The 16,488-nt window shown below is 36.5% G+C and overlaps 1 protein-coding gene across 3 annotated transcripts; it reads right to left on the minus strand.

Annotated features, from left to right (window-relative positions):
* Nucleotides 1–8,808: 8,808 nt before the first annotated feature.
* Nucleotides 8,809–15,564, minus strand: LOC128867668 (uncharacterized). Of its 3 annotated transcripts, XM_054109096.1 has the most exons (4): nt 15,257–15,564; nt 14,862–14,903; nt 10,762–11,301; nt 8,809–10,232 (listed from the first exon to the last, which is right to left on the minus strand). In XM_054109096.1, the coding sequence occupies exons 1-4, from the start codon at nt 15,258–15,260 to the stop codon at nt 8,986–8,988; spliced, it is 1,833 nt and encodes a 610-aa protein (XP_053965071.1). In that variant the 5' UTR covers nt 15,261–15,564; the 3' UTR covers nt 8,809–8,985. The 3 variants fall into 3 exon arrangements, with proteins under 3 accessions (XP_053965071.1, XP_053965072.1, XP_053965073.1); XM_054109097.1 differs by lacking the exon at nt 14,862–14,903 and having other exon boundaries at nt 15,257–15,560; XM_054109098.1 differs by lacking the exon at nt 8,809–10,232 and having other exon boundaries at nt 10,364–11,301; nt 15,257–15,504.
* Nucleotides 15,565–16,488: the final 924 nt, after the last annotated feature.

Here is a 16,488-nt window from a genome sequence, read left to right on the forward strand (position 1 = left end):
AGTCTCAACCGATTGTTTTGATTTGTTGCCTGTTTGTGGCCCTCTTGAAGCTGTAGCTTGTAAAGCTTTTTCTTTACATACATACATATGTAAGTAATAATCAGGAAATATTTACCCGTTGTAGATGTATTTCGCCCATAAAATGCTTATCGCTACAATATAATCATAAGAATACTTGCATCTGATAATATAATATTAGAAAAGACGACCATGAATCGAAGATATCCATTGCGGGTGGGGAGTTTAACTAACATCGAAAAAAACATACGGATCTTTCAAATTTGATGGGCATATAAGGTTAAGAGTTAAATATGGGCGTTAAGTCAAATACTTCAAATAAATACTTTCTTTGAAAAAATAAAAAAATCAGTTGTGAGAGTGCGTATCACTTTTTTATGTTAATAATTCATTTTACAAATTAATATAATTATATATATATAATTGGCGCGTTCACCCTTTTTGGTTGTTTGGCCGAGCTCCTCCTCCTATTTGTGGCGTGCGTCTTGATGTTGTTCCACAAATGGAGGGACGTACAGTTTTATGCCGACTCCGAACGGCAGATATTTTTCATGAGGAGATTTTTCATGGCAGAAATATACTCGGAGGTTTGCCTTTGCCTGCCGAGGGGCATATTTTAAAAAAAATATACGTATATGATTGTAGAAATTTATGCTGAATCATTTCTACGGGCTCGAAACTTTTGTCGCTTTATTAATTTATTGAATAGCCAGAAAAAACACGATACTAAATCATATGAATACGCTGGTGGCATGGGCGCACACAAGGGGGGATTTAGGGGTTTTTATTTCTTTTTATGTGCACGCACGTAGTTATGTATTTAAATATGTTTGCTAGTAAGGTGGAATGATACTCGTCGTTTTTGTAATTGAATAGCATGGAAGAGTAGCCTTTATAAGAGTTAATAAAAAACACTGACACTTATTAGTTGTCATCAAATACAACAACAGCACTAAATAGCGTTATAAGCTTCCTTGGAAGGTCACTGAAACATATTGAAATCTAAAAACTAATGGCAGCCAAGAGTGAATGCAAGTGTACATATAGGTATAGGGTGTTTTTTTTAGAGGTTAGGTTTTCAAGTTGGCACTACTTTTTTCGTAGATGGTCTTTTTGACAGCTGTCACTTGATTTATGCTCAGTTTGGTTTGCCATTTCATAATGAATAGACTTACACCTGATCAAGCGCGTCGCACGTTCGGTTAATGGGCCCAAAACGAGATGGCCGCCGATCCCGATTTTCACAAGAAAATTTTGTTCAGCGATGAAGCTCACTTTTGGTTGAATGGGTATGTCAATAAGCAAAATTGTCACTGTTTGGTGTGCTCTATGGGCAGAGGGAATCATTGGTCCATATTTCTTTAAAAATGAAGCCGGCCATAATGTTACAGTCAATGGAGAGCGCTATAGAGCCATGATTAATGACTTTTTCGTGCCTGAATTGGACGATGTTGATGTGGACGACCTTTGGTTCCAACAAGACGGCGCTACATGCCATACAGCCAACGCAACAATCGATTTATTGAAGGAAACTTTTGGTGAGCGCATTATCTCGTGCCGTGGACCTGTGGCGTGGTCTCCAAAATCGTGCGATATAACACCGCTGGACTATTTCTTGTGGGGCTATGTGAAGTCGCTTGTCTACGCAGATAAGCCCGAGACGATTGACGTATTGGAAGAGAATATTCGGCCCGTTATTGCTGACATACGTCCCCAATTGCTGCAAAAAGTGGTCGAAAATTGGTCCTCTCGGCTGGAATTTATTCGAATTTATTCTTGGCCATAACATTAAATTATATACGTTTTATTTCATCTTGAAAACCTAACCTCTAAAAAAACACCCTATATATAAATGTATGTACGTACATAATTCTGAGAAGTAAATAAGACTTTGCACCCTTACTTTTGGGCTAGAAAACTAACATTCTGCAGTTCTGCCCAAAGCGCTTTAAAAAACAAATTTACCTACATATATATTTACCTATTTAATATATTTTATAAGAGGGAATTTTATAAAATACCAACCCCTCCAAAAAAAGTCCTGGTTCCGCGCTTGACTAGTGGTGGGTATTTTACAATTGAATGAAATAAAATATACATACATAAAGGCAATTGAATACTGAAGGAGGCCCTTACTTTAGTGTTCGCGATTTTGGCAAGTTGACGTCAAGCCCCTTTCCAATGCAAGCCAATCGAACAAAATAAACAAAAGGCAGCGAGCTAAACATGCAAGTTTGAAAAATGAAAGTTTAGTGAAGGACTTGAAAATATAATATTGTGATTTGAAGATTTAAATTAAACAAACTAATGAAGGTGAAGTACTGCGTGTTAAATTCTGAAAGCGAAAATTAATGTGTTTTTAGACGAAAGACGTCGTGACAAGAAAATGTGTGTGTGTTTGTGTATAATTTCTTGTGTTTGGTAGTTTCTATTGCCTTCGTTATCCTTCCTCTTCACAAACAAAATCCCCTTTCGTTTTGTGTATTTATTCATGGAGCCTGACGACACCGCGGATTCGGAAAGCAGAACCTTGTATTCTATCATCCTTGATTCACGTTCATTTATGCTATTCAAATTTGTTCCAATTACTATTGTCATTTAAAACCATTCTCTATGGCGCACAAGTGATATGGCAGCCACAATGGGTTAGTTGCGTCTGTTGCGACAACGCTTTTGACTGACGTGACGTATAAAGCGTACTGTTGAGCCACAATGAAAGTATTGACGCATATAAGCAAAAAATCACATAACACAAAAGAGGTGAAAAGACTCGGTCTAACACAAAGACTACACCCTGTGTTCATCTCTTTTTCAGTTCGAATATATACATATATGTACATATATACTATATATAATTGGCGCTTACACCCTTTTTCGGTGTTTGGACACAAATGGAATTTGTAATGGCAAATGGTTTTTATGATGAGCTTTTTCTTCGCAGAATACGGCCATTGTGGCCACTTTTTCTTCATTTTGGTGTTTCACGGAGATTCGAACGTATGTTCTCCAAATTCCGAATGGTTGTCACGCACCAACCAATTCGGCTACAGCTGCTAATTTTAAATTCATGATATTCTATTAATTAGTTCGTGGGTTATTGTGCTTCTTAATGGGGGAAAATACAGTTCAAGCGAATATTCTATTAATTAGTTCGTGGGTTATTGTGCTTCTTAATGGGGAAAAATACAGTTCAAGCGAAGCAATTACTTGAAAAGTGTGATGGGGACTCCGTTCCATCAGAAACAACATTAAAAAGATGGTTTGCTGACTTCAAAAATGGTCGTAGTGACACCGATGATGCACAATGCAGTGGACGTCCAAATGAGGCGGTAACACCAGACATCATCCGAAAAATCCTCAAAATAGTTTTGAATGATCGAAAAGTGAAGTTGCGTGTGTTAGCAGACATCGTAAAGATATCAAAAGAGCGTGTTGACTTTATATTGCATGACAATTTGACTATGAGAAAGCTCTGTTCAATATAGGTGCCGCGTTTGCTCACTGTTAGTAAGACAACGCACCGTGTCACAAGTCAATCAAAACAATGACAAAACTACGCGAATTGAACTTCAAATTGCTCCCACATCCGCCGTATTCGCCGGATTAGGCTCCCACCGATTACTGGCTGTTCGCAGACCTAAGAAAAATGATCGTCGGTAAGAAATTTCACTCGAATGAAGAGACTGCTGCTGAAACTGAGGCCTATTTTGAGACAAAAGATAAATCGTTCTATAAAAGGGGTATTAAAATGCTAGAAGGGCGCAGGAATGATTGTGTTGTTTTTGATGGACATTTCAGTGATGAATAAAACCAATTTTGAACAATAAGAAAACGTGTTTTCTTTGCTAGGCCTGGGACTTTTCAGCCCATGTGTTACGTTCTTGTCATGAAGGCAAATATTATATTTCGTTGTGTTGCGAAATGTTGGTTTCTGTTGGCTGTGAAATATATTATAAAATTAATGCTTATTGAAACCAAAGAGAGTTTTATTAGAAATTTAGGGAGTTGTAGACAGTGGATTCGACCGTAACTTCGAGATCAGGACGCACACTCATTTTTCAGGACAACTTGGTTAAGCCTAACCTTTCTTGAACAGATAAGTTAAAATTTGAATTAACTTAATCAGTTTAAATTCCCTTTATTTTCTGCATTTACTTTGATTTAATAAAAAAACAACACCCATAAGAATTTACAAATTTGTTCTTCTTTAAATAGTTGCCATATTTACTGCACTTACCGTACGGCAAAAGTAGAAATTGACAGTTTTTCTACATCGTATCATAATTGCCTCATCGCTCTCAGATCACGTGATTAACGTAACTTAAGAATCCAAAGTCAACAGTTTTATAAGTTCATAAGGCTGGAGTAATATTAATTAATGCCATACATTTATTTGAGATGGCAGCTTTAAAAACTATATGTGCAGTTATTAGATTCAGTCTAATTATAAACGATATATTTACCGTCAGGTTATATCTTTTAATCCTAGGTAGCCGAATCGACCACGTGAATTTTCGATTTAAGTTGACCATAAGAGGTATTAATTTTCTTACTTAATCTATAAGTTAAAAATTACATAAAAAAACTGCATACAAATCAACAAAAATATGGTACACAAGGCATAAAGAATTTATGATATTTTATCATACGTTAATTTGTGAGCATAATAAAAAAAATCGAATTTATGTACTTTATAACGGAAGCTCTGCATATCAAATTAAAATAGGCTAGTCATCCTGAATTAGAAGTATTGTTTAGCTAAGTGAGAGGAGGAGATCAGGCCTAGGGTTAGGACCGAAATACATGAGGTAGGGATTATTCTTTTTAAGTATTATTTATCGAGCTTAATGAAACGGAGAAGAAAAACTTATGAAAAAATTGCGTGCCTCTATTTATTTTATATGAGGCTGTACAAGTAAATTCATTTGACAGCTTGAGTAAACGTCTTTAAGTGTTTACGTAACCCAAGTTATATTTCCGTGTAGAGTAATTACAATATGCGTTAATTTATTTTAAATGGGTTGTTATCAAACGGCCGCTTCTAGCAGTGTCCTATCCTTAAACTGCCATGTGTCATTATTAATTTTTTTGAAAGCGGGGTTTTCAGAAAAAATTTACAAATCATTACAATGCTCAAGAAATTAATTTCAGTCCTGCAGCATAAGCTACCATCTCTAATACTAGCCCAAAAATAACACTTTAGATAATGGCCTTGATTTGCTATCAAATGGATCTACTATAATTGTTGAATTTTATTGTACATAGTTGCCGCAGACTTAAGAATATATCAATAATGGCATAGAATCAGCCCTTGTAAGATATATGTAGATATGGTACAGATATTATATAATTTTGTATATGAAAATTTTTAGGTGTATTTCTGTAAAATATAATGCTGTTAATCCACATCACTGTAACTGTAAAAAGCTGTTTTGTTTCTCTGAACCGAATTGGTAAAGGAATAATGTCGGCCGGTTTACATTTGCTATAACTTAACAAAGCTTTCCTTCCTTTGTGCACCTACTGTTGTTTTACATACCAGTAGGAATGCGATAAAAAATATGAGCAAAAATTCGCTGGATGTGGAATATGTATGTATGGTTTTTGTCAGAAAACATTAATACATTTTAAAAACTTGCATTGTCTTGGGGCAAAAACCACAACTTTTTGGCTTTTGTCTATCAACTACGTCGAAAATTTTACGTAAGAATCTTGGCTTAATTGCCTGTATTTGCAAGAATTGAAGCCCAATGATCATCCTGATTTATTGGGAAAAGTTACGAATGGACCACGTAACTCGTAGCTGCGGGGGTCATATGCTGAATATCATATTCAAAAAATAATTGCCATGAAATTATCTATCAGGTTATAATAAAAAAAAAACATTCCAACAATATTTCTGTTTTGTTTCACCATTTTAGGTTCTCAAGCTCTTAAATAAAACACCCTCTACATACAGACTACATCTTATTTCACCCATGCTTCATTGCACATTCAAGATAATCGCGTAAACTTTTTTTCCGACAGTTTTCATCCCATTCACAGTCGTTCGTACTCTTATTTTGAATAAGCTATTCGGACTAACTTTCGTGTTCGTGTTCGTATTCGATTTGTATACAAGACAACAACAAGAGAACTAAAGTAAGTTCTGTAAAGTTACAGCGATTTGCATTGAAAGCACAGTACTTACAGTATAAACATACATGAAACGAATGTCGGTTAATTTTGCATCACAATTAACGGCCATAGCAAATGAAAACTTGTCGTATTGTCGCAGAATTTTATTTTTATTTTTTATTATTAAATGGATTTGTTTGAATTTTACAAAGCGGAATACGTAAAAATTAACAGTTTTACATTTATTATAATATAACAGGTGGCGCTAAAGTAATCCTCCTATCAGAAAATGTCATACATTTTTCGATTGGCCCCTAATGTCGGTTCTGTTTTGACATTTGTGTAGTAAACACATACGAAATACACGTTAATAAACAATCTTACGCTACACTGCTCCAGAACGCGGAATATTGCTGACTATTTATTTGACCAACAGTCGGTCGGTGACTTTGGCACAATGTGAATTTCGTCACAGATTTCCTCGCCGTCCAACGCCTACTGCTGAAACACTGCGACGTTTAGCCGCTCGCCTCGAAGAGACTGGCACAACACGGGATGCTGCCAGGCGTGGCACACCCCGGAGTAACCGTTCTGCAGAGAATATTGCTGCTGTAGCCGAGGATGTCATGGAAGCGCCGTCGACATCGACCAGACCACGTGCCACGCAAATGGGTATCAATCGACGGTCTTTACAGCGAATTTTGGTACAAGATTTGAAGATGTTTCCGTAAAAAGTCCAGACGGTGCATCAGCTGTTAGCTGCTGACCGCCAATCGCGTCTAACATACGCTCAAGCCATCCTTAATCACCACCAAGAGGAAGATGATTTTACATCAAAAATAATCATGAGTGATGAGGCCCATTTCCATCTTAGCGGGTACGTAAATAAGCAAAATTTACGCCTCTGGGGCACTGAAAATCAGCGTGTAACCCAAGAAGAGCCATTACACCCGCTAAAAGTCACTGTATGGTGTGCTGTTTTCGCTGGAGGAGTCATCGGACCTTTTTTCTTCGAAGACGTCGCGGGCCAAACCGTTACTGTGAATGGTGAGCGCTACAGAGCAATGATCAACGAGTTCTTTTTGCCGCAACTTGATGAATTGGGATTGGAAAACATGTGGTTCCAACAGGACGGGTCAACGGCACACACTGCACGTGCCACAACCGATATGCTGAAGGATGTATTTCCCGGGCGCCTAATCTCGTGTTTGAGCGATTTGCACTGGCCAGCAAGATCGCCTGATTTGACCGCTCCAGACTTCTTTTTGTGGGGCTTTTTGAAGTCGCGGGTTTATGTCAAAAAGCCTTAGACTTTTGCAGCTCTTAAAGACAATATCCGTCAAGAATGTGAGGACCTATCGCCGGAAGTTTTGGCCAAAGTGATGGAAAATGTCATAAAAAGGGCTCACATGGCAATCAACTGTGGCGGCGGCCATTTACATGACATCATATTCTCGACTTGATGTAAAAAAAATTAAAATACCAAATAAAAATAATACACAAGAAGAATCAAAGTTTTTCATTTTTTTTTTAAATGACAGCCAGAAACCATAGCAAGGTTACTTTGGCGCCACCTGTATTAAGCAAAAAAAAAAAAAATATGACCTTCATAACTGGGTTCTAAGAAAGCCAAAATAGTTGCCTGTTAGGAAGTTTTTTCCGTATTATTATTATATAATTCCTCCTTTCGGGCAAAGTCATCCGCCAGGGACAGAGTACTTCACCCTTTTATTAAATATTTTTCACGCAGCAAGTTTATTGGAATCAACTCTCTGTAAGCTTTTCTAGCGAAAAATATTGGAGACATTTAAAAAATTTCAACTTTTAAAACACTTACCCACAGAAGTTTCGTAAGTAAAAATAAGGGCAATTTGAAATTTAAATACTTTGCATTGGCATGGTGACATGAATTTATGATGAATGATAGTTAGAGCATTGCCATATAGAAAATACTGCAACAAAGTAACGATACCAAGTACCAAATTCGAAAAAGCAACGAGAAGAAGGTTTACCTGCTTCGGTATCGAGGAATCACTACTTATAAATTAATCTCCCAATATACAATCACACGAAGCATCCCTTTCTCGAAAGCAAATACCATCTTCATCCATTTCATACGCACAAAACCATGAATAATCATGCCTCGATAACCAGCAACCTTAGAAGGCATTTTATGATTAACCGTTTTTAAAAAATAGTATTTCGTTGATGCGATTAGAAAGTCATTAATGATGAAAATGTTTTCGATATTCCACTTAGGACGTTACCAGAATTTTATTCCGCTGTGCGATTCAGTTCTTGAGTCAGGCGAACTTTGTAAGAATGAAATTGCAAATAATTAATTATTTTATCAAAATAGAAAATAGGAGGCTTCTAGAAAAGTACAGTTCTTGCTCAAGGTGTCGCAATAATAAATCTGGGCTATCAACAATCTCACTAATCAAAACCAACGTGTTCTTGTTTCGGGCAGTGTTTTATTCTTAATAATCTTGAACTGTTTTTCATCGTTCGCAATACTTTACCGTTAGAATACCATAAAATCCAAATTTTTCCGGCACTTTGGAATAACTTTATAATTAAAACTCATCTCTAAAACAAAGTCCTGGAAAAATAAATCAATATTTCTGAGATAGGTATTTCAGAAAAACCTGAATGGTTAATTACACACATATGTACATTTGTATATTACACTTTATTATTTACATCGATTTTGAATATGTATGTTTTAACATTTATGAGACAAAGGGAAAAAATACTGAAAACATTGTTCCATCGAGGAGTGCATGTCTCTTCGAATTTCAGCACCGAAGTCTCTTTTAAATCTGATTTGAAATCTTCCACCCTCAATACTCAATAGCAGATCTTTATCGCTTCGTCTCGATAGTAGTCGTTACGGCGCACCAGCACTTCATAGTTCGTAATACGCCTCTCATAACCACCAAAAGCAATATATAGTGCCCGATGTGAAGGTTGAATTTTACCAGGAGTAAGACTGCCACAATAGTAAGCCCTACCCACAAACAAAGGCTCACCATTGGCAGCGCGCCCAGCTTCTATTGCGCCCGGTGCTAACATGCCATCCGATGCCGGCACCCAATCATAACCCTCACCGATCAGAATCTCGAAGTTGGACTTGGGTATTTCCCGACCCTCATACGAGACATAAGCGCAAGCGCGACTCGGTATTGCTTTTCCGGGTAACAAATCGCCGTTGTGAAAGCAACGACAGACCAAAATTGGCGAAAGATCAGTATCGTGTCCGGCATGTACTGCATTTGGTGGTGTATAGTTAGCGCTCGAGACAACCCAAGTATCAGATTGTTGTTGAATACTGCCAGATGGATAACTGGGTGGTATAGGGGGATACCTTGGCGTGCTTGGTGGGTAAACAGGAACTCCGATTGATTGGTAAGGTGGTGGTGGATCGCAATGCGGTGGTGGGGGTGGTGCCTGTGCGCTATATGGATCACTTATGGATGGCGGTCCATGTGGTGGTGGCATTGGCATTGGCAATGGGGTAATTGCTGGCGGTCCCAATGGAGGTTTAACATCTTGCGGCGGTGTATAGGGTTTCAAATCCTCAATCGGCGGTACTGGTAATACAGGTTTTACATCCTCTATTGGGGGTGGGGGTGGTGTCTCATTAAAAGCCCAACCCTCATCACGTTTCTGTGCTACCAGTATCTCGTAAGACTCCAAACGACGTTCCGCATTTTTGAAAGGTATGAATAAGGCGCGATGAACCGAAGACACTTTACCGACACTTAAGCTGCCTTCATAATGGCCGCGTCCAATATAAACAGGTTGACCCAGCGCTGTTTTGCCACAGAGTACAGCATTCTCGGGAATAATATGATCGTAACATTGACGCCAGATGAGATTTGTGCCACAAAGCACTTCGAAATGATCCTTTGGAATGGCTTCACCGCGCCACGATATGAAAGCAATTTGTTTCTTAGGCACAATTTTGGCTACGAGCGTATCGCCATTGTGAAAAGTGCGCCCGACATAGATGGTGTCGCCATCGAAATCGTTACCACCCTCTACGGCATTTGGAGGAAGGGAAGCGTAAGCGGACGAATGCACCCATTTATAGCCTAAATTTTGCAAAAAATATATAGTAAGATTATGTAAAACCAAGTAGAAAATAAAAATTGGGTATAAGGGTGCATACGTCCGCGACGCGCTGTGTACTGACTCCATATATAGTATTATTGAAGAACTTGGCCATATTTTTTAAAAAGAATTTTCGTTTATTTACTGTTATTCAAATACAAAATTGATCTCTTAAAAATGCGAATAAATATTATTGACGGCAGAGAACCTCGTAGGAGTCGACGCGAATTTCGCGCCCCCCATATGGAATGAAGAGGCAACGTTGTATCTGTGAAACTAGACCAGGCGTCAAACTGCCGTGGTGGTGACCACGTCCGACGTATAAACGTTGGCCATTGCGTCCAACGCCGCTGAATACAGCATTAGGAGGGATAGCGTGATTGTACACGTGAACCCAACTGTAGCCCATTCCGCAGAGGACGTCGAACGAGATCTTATTGATTTCGTAGCCGCCACAGCAGACGTATGCACAATTTTTGTTGGGAACAAATTTAGCGGGCAGCAGCTCACCTTCATGCATAGCGCGAGCCACATATATCGGAGCGCGATCGGTATCGTAGCCAGCCGCCACGGCGTTAGGTGGTGCATAATTGGGCGTTGCGGGCACCCACTGATCTGTGGTCTGCTTGATGAGCACTTCATATGTACCGATCCGCACTTCATGTCCACCAAACGGTATGTACAAGCAGCCATGCGATGGATGTATCTTACCGACTGTCAAGCTGTTGGCATGGTGACCGCGTCCCACGTACAATGGCTCACCCATGCGCGTAGTGCCAGTGCGTACTGCGTTGGGTGGCACAGAGCCACCATAGCAAGGTACCCAAGCGTAGCCCTGACCTACCAGTATTTCATAGTGTGATTTTGTGATTTCTTGGCCACCCCAGCAAACATAAGCTGTACCCTTGCTGGGCACTACTTTGGCTGGTAGATTGTCTCCTTCATGATATGAACGCCCAACATAGATGGGGCTGCCATCACAGTCGTGACCACCAATTACTGCGAATGGTGGAACTGGTTGATATGGTGAGGAATGTACCCAACTGTTATCTGCAACGAAAAGAATACGAGAGATAATTAAAAATTGGAATGTGTAAATTAATAAGTGGATATAAATTATAAGAATGAATGCGAAATATTCACTGAGAGCCATAAATACAGTGTACTAGTTTTAATCCGAACTTCGTCTTTGAGTTTAGCGGGCTTTTGTTTGAGATAGGGGAGGGTGAATTTCGACATCGTTCCTAGCAGGCTTGGATTCGCCATGAAATTCTAAGAAAAAAGGTTCATAAGGCAAAGCTCAATTTCGAGCCCCCCAAATTTAAAAAGAAGAAAGCTATATCTTTTATCTATGAAAATTGAGAAGGAGTTAAAGCAATGAAGATAGAAAGAAGAAAAAACACATCTATCGAAAATAAGTGAGAAAGGATCTAAAAGCAAAGTAATTGTAAAAACGTTGTTAATTATAAAAAAGTGTATGCTTAGAAAAAAGAAAGATAGTTTTAATTAATGCGAAGGTTAGAGTTGACCAAAGTATTATGAATTCTATTTTGTTTTAAATCACACTTGAACTTGGGGACTTCTGTGTTCGAGACATTTTTTTTGAAATATCCAGTTTTTAATTAAATAACCCCATATTGGTCCTACAAACCAAATTATATGGAGTTTTTTAAACTTTTAATAGGAAAAGTGAAGCAATTTTGCTTATATGTAAATCAAACTAAAACTTGTTAGAAAATTGTAAAGCAATTACATTTTACAAAATTTCAAACATTTATTTATAATATTTTTTTTTTATTTATTTTTGTTTAATTAACAACGTATTTTCTTTTTAATAATTTTTGTTTGAAATCGTTTTCACTTCCGGTCTTTTTTTCTACTATCTATCCATTGCTATAACTCTCTTCCAATTTTCATATTAATTAAAGAAAGCTCTTTTAACAATTTAGGGGACTAGAAATTAAATTAAAAAAAACCGATGTCGAAAAAAACGTTCCTCACAAATTGACCCGCCCTAATATGTGTATATATATCAGTGTATATATAAAAGTAATCTCTTCAATTTTCTAAGTTAGCTTCCGAAATCGAGATATGGGTATTCGAATTTCGAAATTGGAGCTTTAATAAAAAATTATTTAAAATTAATGAGTGTAAATAACTAAAAACGCAAAAATATGGTCCGCCTAATTAAATGGTATATACGTTTTTTTGCGCAAAAGGCTTCTGCAATTACTTTCAAACAGAAAACGTCGCCCCTACAGAATTGCTTTTGCTTTAACGAATAATGGACGAATGATATGGAAGTTTACATTTTCCTTTTGTCGACTATGAGCTCCGTGACAGCAACGGTTTTTAAGATTTTTGGAAAGAACCGAGTAGCATTACAGTGCATCGACGCACTCTCTGTTTTGTTTCGTAATAGTGTCAAAAGGGACGTTATAGGCAAATCTATAGGCACTCATTTCCTCTACTGATTGTGGGCCATATGCAATTAATTAAGGATATAGATTTCAAAAGTGCCAAAAGCAGCACCATAGAAATTTGATAATGTTTGAACATGATGAAAACTAGATTTTGTGCTTGATAGAGTACGACTCAGAAAAATGCGCAATGGCGTTGTATTATCGCCTGTACTTCACAAAATCAATTCTATTACCGTTTTTTTATTGGGAGTTAGAGAGGAGAAGGTCGAATGGACAATACAGCAAAAAAGTATTCCCCTGATTAGCATTACAAGAAATGACTTAAAAGAAAGGAAATGTACATATTTACGTACATATAACAAATGTAATGACTAAATAATTCGAGCTCATACTAACAAAAAATATATAATTAAATAATTTGAATTTGGTGGTTCGACAAATTAGTACCTACATATCCAACAAAATCATAAAAAATAATGGTAAATTAATGAGATCGTAATTTTTTGGCTTGCAGCAAAGTGAAACCATCTACAACTATGTTCAAAGAGGCACCCAATTGGCAATTAAGAACATTTCAGCAATTTAATTTACAAATTTATCAACCAAAAATTCAAATTATTTATCGCGATTAATACTTATTTAGTAATGAACTTGTGCTTGATTCGCTGTGCAACCCTGTCAAGTCTATTTCATGAGAAGAGCAGGTGTCTGTTCAATGAGAAAACAAAACATCATAAAAACAAATAACAAAATAACGCAATGCCAATAAACTCGAATTGAGAAAAAATAAAACAACGAACAAATACGCTTTAATAATTCATCTCTTTTGATACTCATTATAACACCAAAAACAAGCGGCTGGGATGGAGTAAATTTGTGGTGTGCGACTTGCTATTTTTCCACAAATTAAAAAACCCAGAGTTTTATGCTGCCTCGGAACAACAGATGGTTTTTTACGAGTATGCTTTTTCATGGCAGAAATACCCTCGGCGGTTTGCCATTGCCTGCCGTGGGGCGACCGCTATTATATTAGAATAAACTTTCTGTATCATTTGGTGTTAAATGCATTTCCGAATGTTGGTCATGCACCAATCTGTTCTGCCACTATGATTTCCCGTTCTACAATTAAAGAAGCGTTATTTATTGGAACAAAACTTAGTTTGACTTCATTCTACAACGACCTTTGAGTTGCATGTTTTTCTAATGCTGGAAGGACCAATATTTGTCTCTGCTTAAAATTTGAAGAATTAGCAAATTATCCTTGTATTGTTCTGAATAAAGCCATACTGCAATCAAAATTCGATTGTAATGGCTGAGAAATTTCAATTAGTCTATAATCAACTAATAAAATTCATTCTAAAGTAAAGTTTTTGTCCATTTTCATCACCGAATCAAAAAATTGCTCTTAAATACTAACTGTGCAAGCTAAATTGCATGTGTATGAAGACCAAACTCAATGACGCATTTCAAAGCTTAATCGCCTTAGCTAATTCGTCTACTTGAAAATAGTGTAAATCGCACTTTCAATACTACGCAATTCTATGCTCTTAGGATATCATCAAAATGAAGTACGGAATTAGTATCAGTTCTTAAATTTAGACAATTTTGTGGAGATTTAGTGAATGCTCTAATGTACACACTCGTATACATATGGATGACTCATTAACAGGGAAAATTCAAAAACACTCTAAAATACACCGTTAACGTCGCTGATGCGTACAGATATCTAAAATCCTTGATGAATTACTTCAAATTCAAAATTCTTAATTTCAGTACTTTTATTATTAATTTCTAACATTTAACCTTTTTTACATGAATTCGGCACTCTGTACTCGTATGCGTAATCCGGTGATTTTAACAGTGAACCAATTTCATAATCAGCTGATAGGTGTTTTAATTATAGACCTGTACAATGATTTTCGCATGCCACAATTAATCCACTTTGATGAATGGTAAATTTGTACCATTATTTGTAGAACAAAAGTGAATTTTGGTATTTGATGAATACCTGATTTTTGCACAAAATTTTTAAAAATATTTGAGCACATATGAACCACTACGTGTACTTGTATAAGTAAATTAGAAGCCATACCAATTATGCATTTCCAACTTAAAACGCAATTAAAATATGATTCATTAAAATTCTACAGATACTAATCTATACTCTATCGATTAAAAGCGATTTACCGTATTTGATAACAGCACCGTACTCCACCGAAGTTGTAGCGCCTAAAAATATGCGTTAACATTTTAATATTAACACCAAGCTTTTTTGTGTGCAAAAGTGCTGACATTGACAATATAAACATTTGTATGTATATTTAAACCAATACGATGTAAGTGCATTACTTTCGCGCTTCTTATACGACATTTTCATAAGCTGTTTGTAACCGTTATCACTTAAATAGCCAGGATTAAAACTATTCGAGTCTCATGTGTCGTGATTAACGAGAGAAACTTAGTATATAAGTATGTAAATTTAAAATTTCATAGAAATTTGTGGGACATTTTCTTTTCCAAGTACAGAAAACACAAATTGAAGCAAAAAATTTAATTTTTGCTGCCAAAAAATCGTCTCTTACCCATTATTATTGGTAATTTTTTGTACCGAAATTCCTTTTTGTATTTTTCGTTTCTTAATTTTCTTTTGCAATTGCACTTCTCACTTCTTATCAGTTTGCTTTTGATATCAAACTTTTCGATTTCTTCGATTCAATGGATATTAACACCTGTCTACGGTGGCGGTCGTTTTATTACTGTTTTCTTGTTCATCAAATCAACCGAATCAGTTATGTATTTAAACCGAAATTCGTCCAATACTCATTGGTTTTCGTGTCTTATCGAAGTTTATATACACTTGTGTGAACTTGCAATACGTACAGGTAAATTACCACAAACACATCAGAGTATTTACTGATCAACTATAAAATACGAAATGCCTCTACTAACTAGGGTGATCGATTTAGCAATTTTGAAATGAAATTGTGAAATGCTCGTCACTCGGTTTGTTAGTAATTTATACATGTGCACATGCATACATATACATATATGTACAATACCCGTAAGCAGGCTTAACAGTAGCTCAGTTTTTTTAGGCACATATGCGTCTGCGCAATAAGCAATAAGCGCATAATTTTATATGCGATTATGAAATAATTGCGGATGAAATTTGAGCTTCCAAGTTTTGTTAAGTAGGTTCTATCGACATTTGCATTCCGCTTTATCGACCATTAAACGAAATTTCATTTACATAAATTCTGAAAATAATTTAGATATATACAAATGAGTCAATTCACATTTTTCTTTTCATTAAATACTTTTCGTACCGCTTGCTTTTTTCAGTTTGTAAATTACTTCAATAAATCTTGATTTAATATTTGTTGAATAGTGATGTCAAATTATTTTACGATTTATAGACATATCGATGTGAGTTTTTGTTTTTTTTTGCTGTAAGCGCAGGTTTACTATAAAATATTTGCTACTCCAGCGCTTACTCAAAAAATTATTGGTAATACAAACTGAAGTAGGCTTGAATGCTATTGTTCATTAGGCCATGCATTAAATTAGGGATCAAATTTATTATTTTTTTTTTAGGTTAGAAATTTCCGCGTCCAAATTTTGTTGTAGAAGAAAGTTATAGATGTTCTTTGTTCCTCAGGGCCTCCTCTACAAGAATACTGGATTCTTGTTATATTTCGTCTTAAGTTTGTTGAACACGGCTTTACAAATGCAACTCTGCATGCATTCTGTATTATTCTGTAGTATATATTCCAAATCCAAGTTTAAAATATCTGTGTGAAACATGAGTGAGGAG

The sequence above is a fragment of the Anastrepha ludens genome, chromosome 6, assembly GCF_028408465.1.
Source record: "Anastrepha ludens isolate Willacy chromosome 6, idAnaLude1.1, whole genome shotgun sequence".
NCBI lineage: Eukaryota > Metazoa > Arthropoda > Insecta > Diptera > Tephritidae > Anastrepha > Anastrepha ludens.

Bases quoted from the DNA above. Each gene is read 5' to 3' on its own strand.
- LOC128867668 (XM_054109096.1), bottom strand. The intron at 11,302-14,861 runs GTAAATCGCTTT...TTTTCGTTGCAG, and splicing joins CGGTGCTGTTATCAAATACG to ATAACAGTTGGGTACATTCC. The intron at 10,233-10,761 runs GTGAGCTGCTGC...TGCAAAATTTAG, and splicing joins GGCTCGCGCTATGCATGAAG to GCTATAAATGGGTGCATTCG.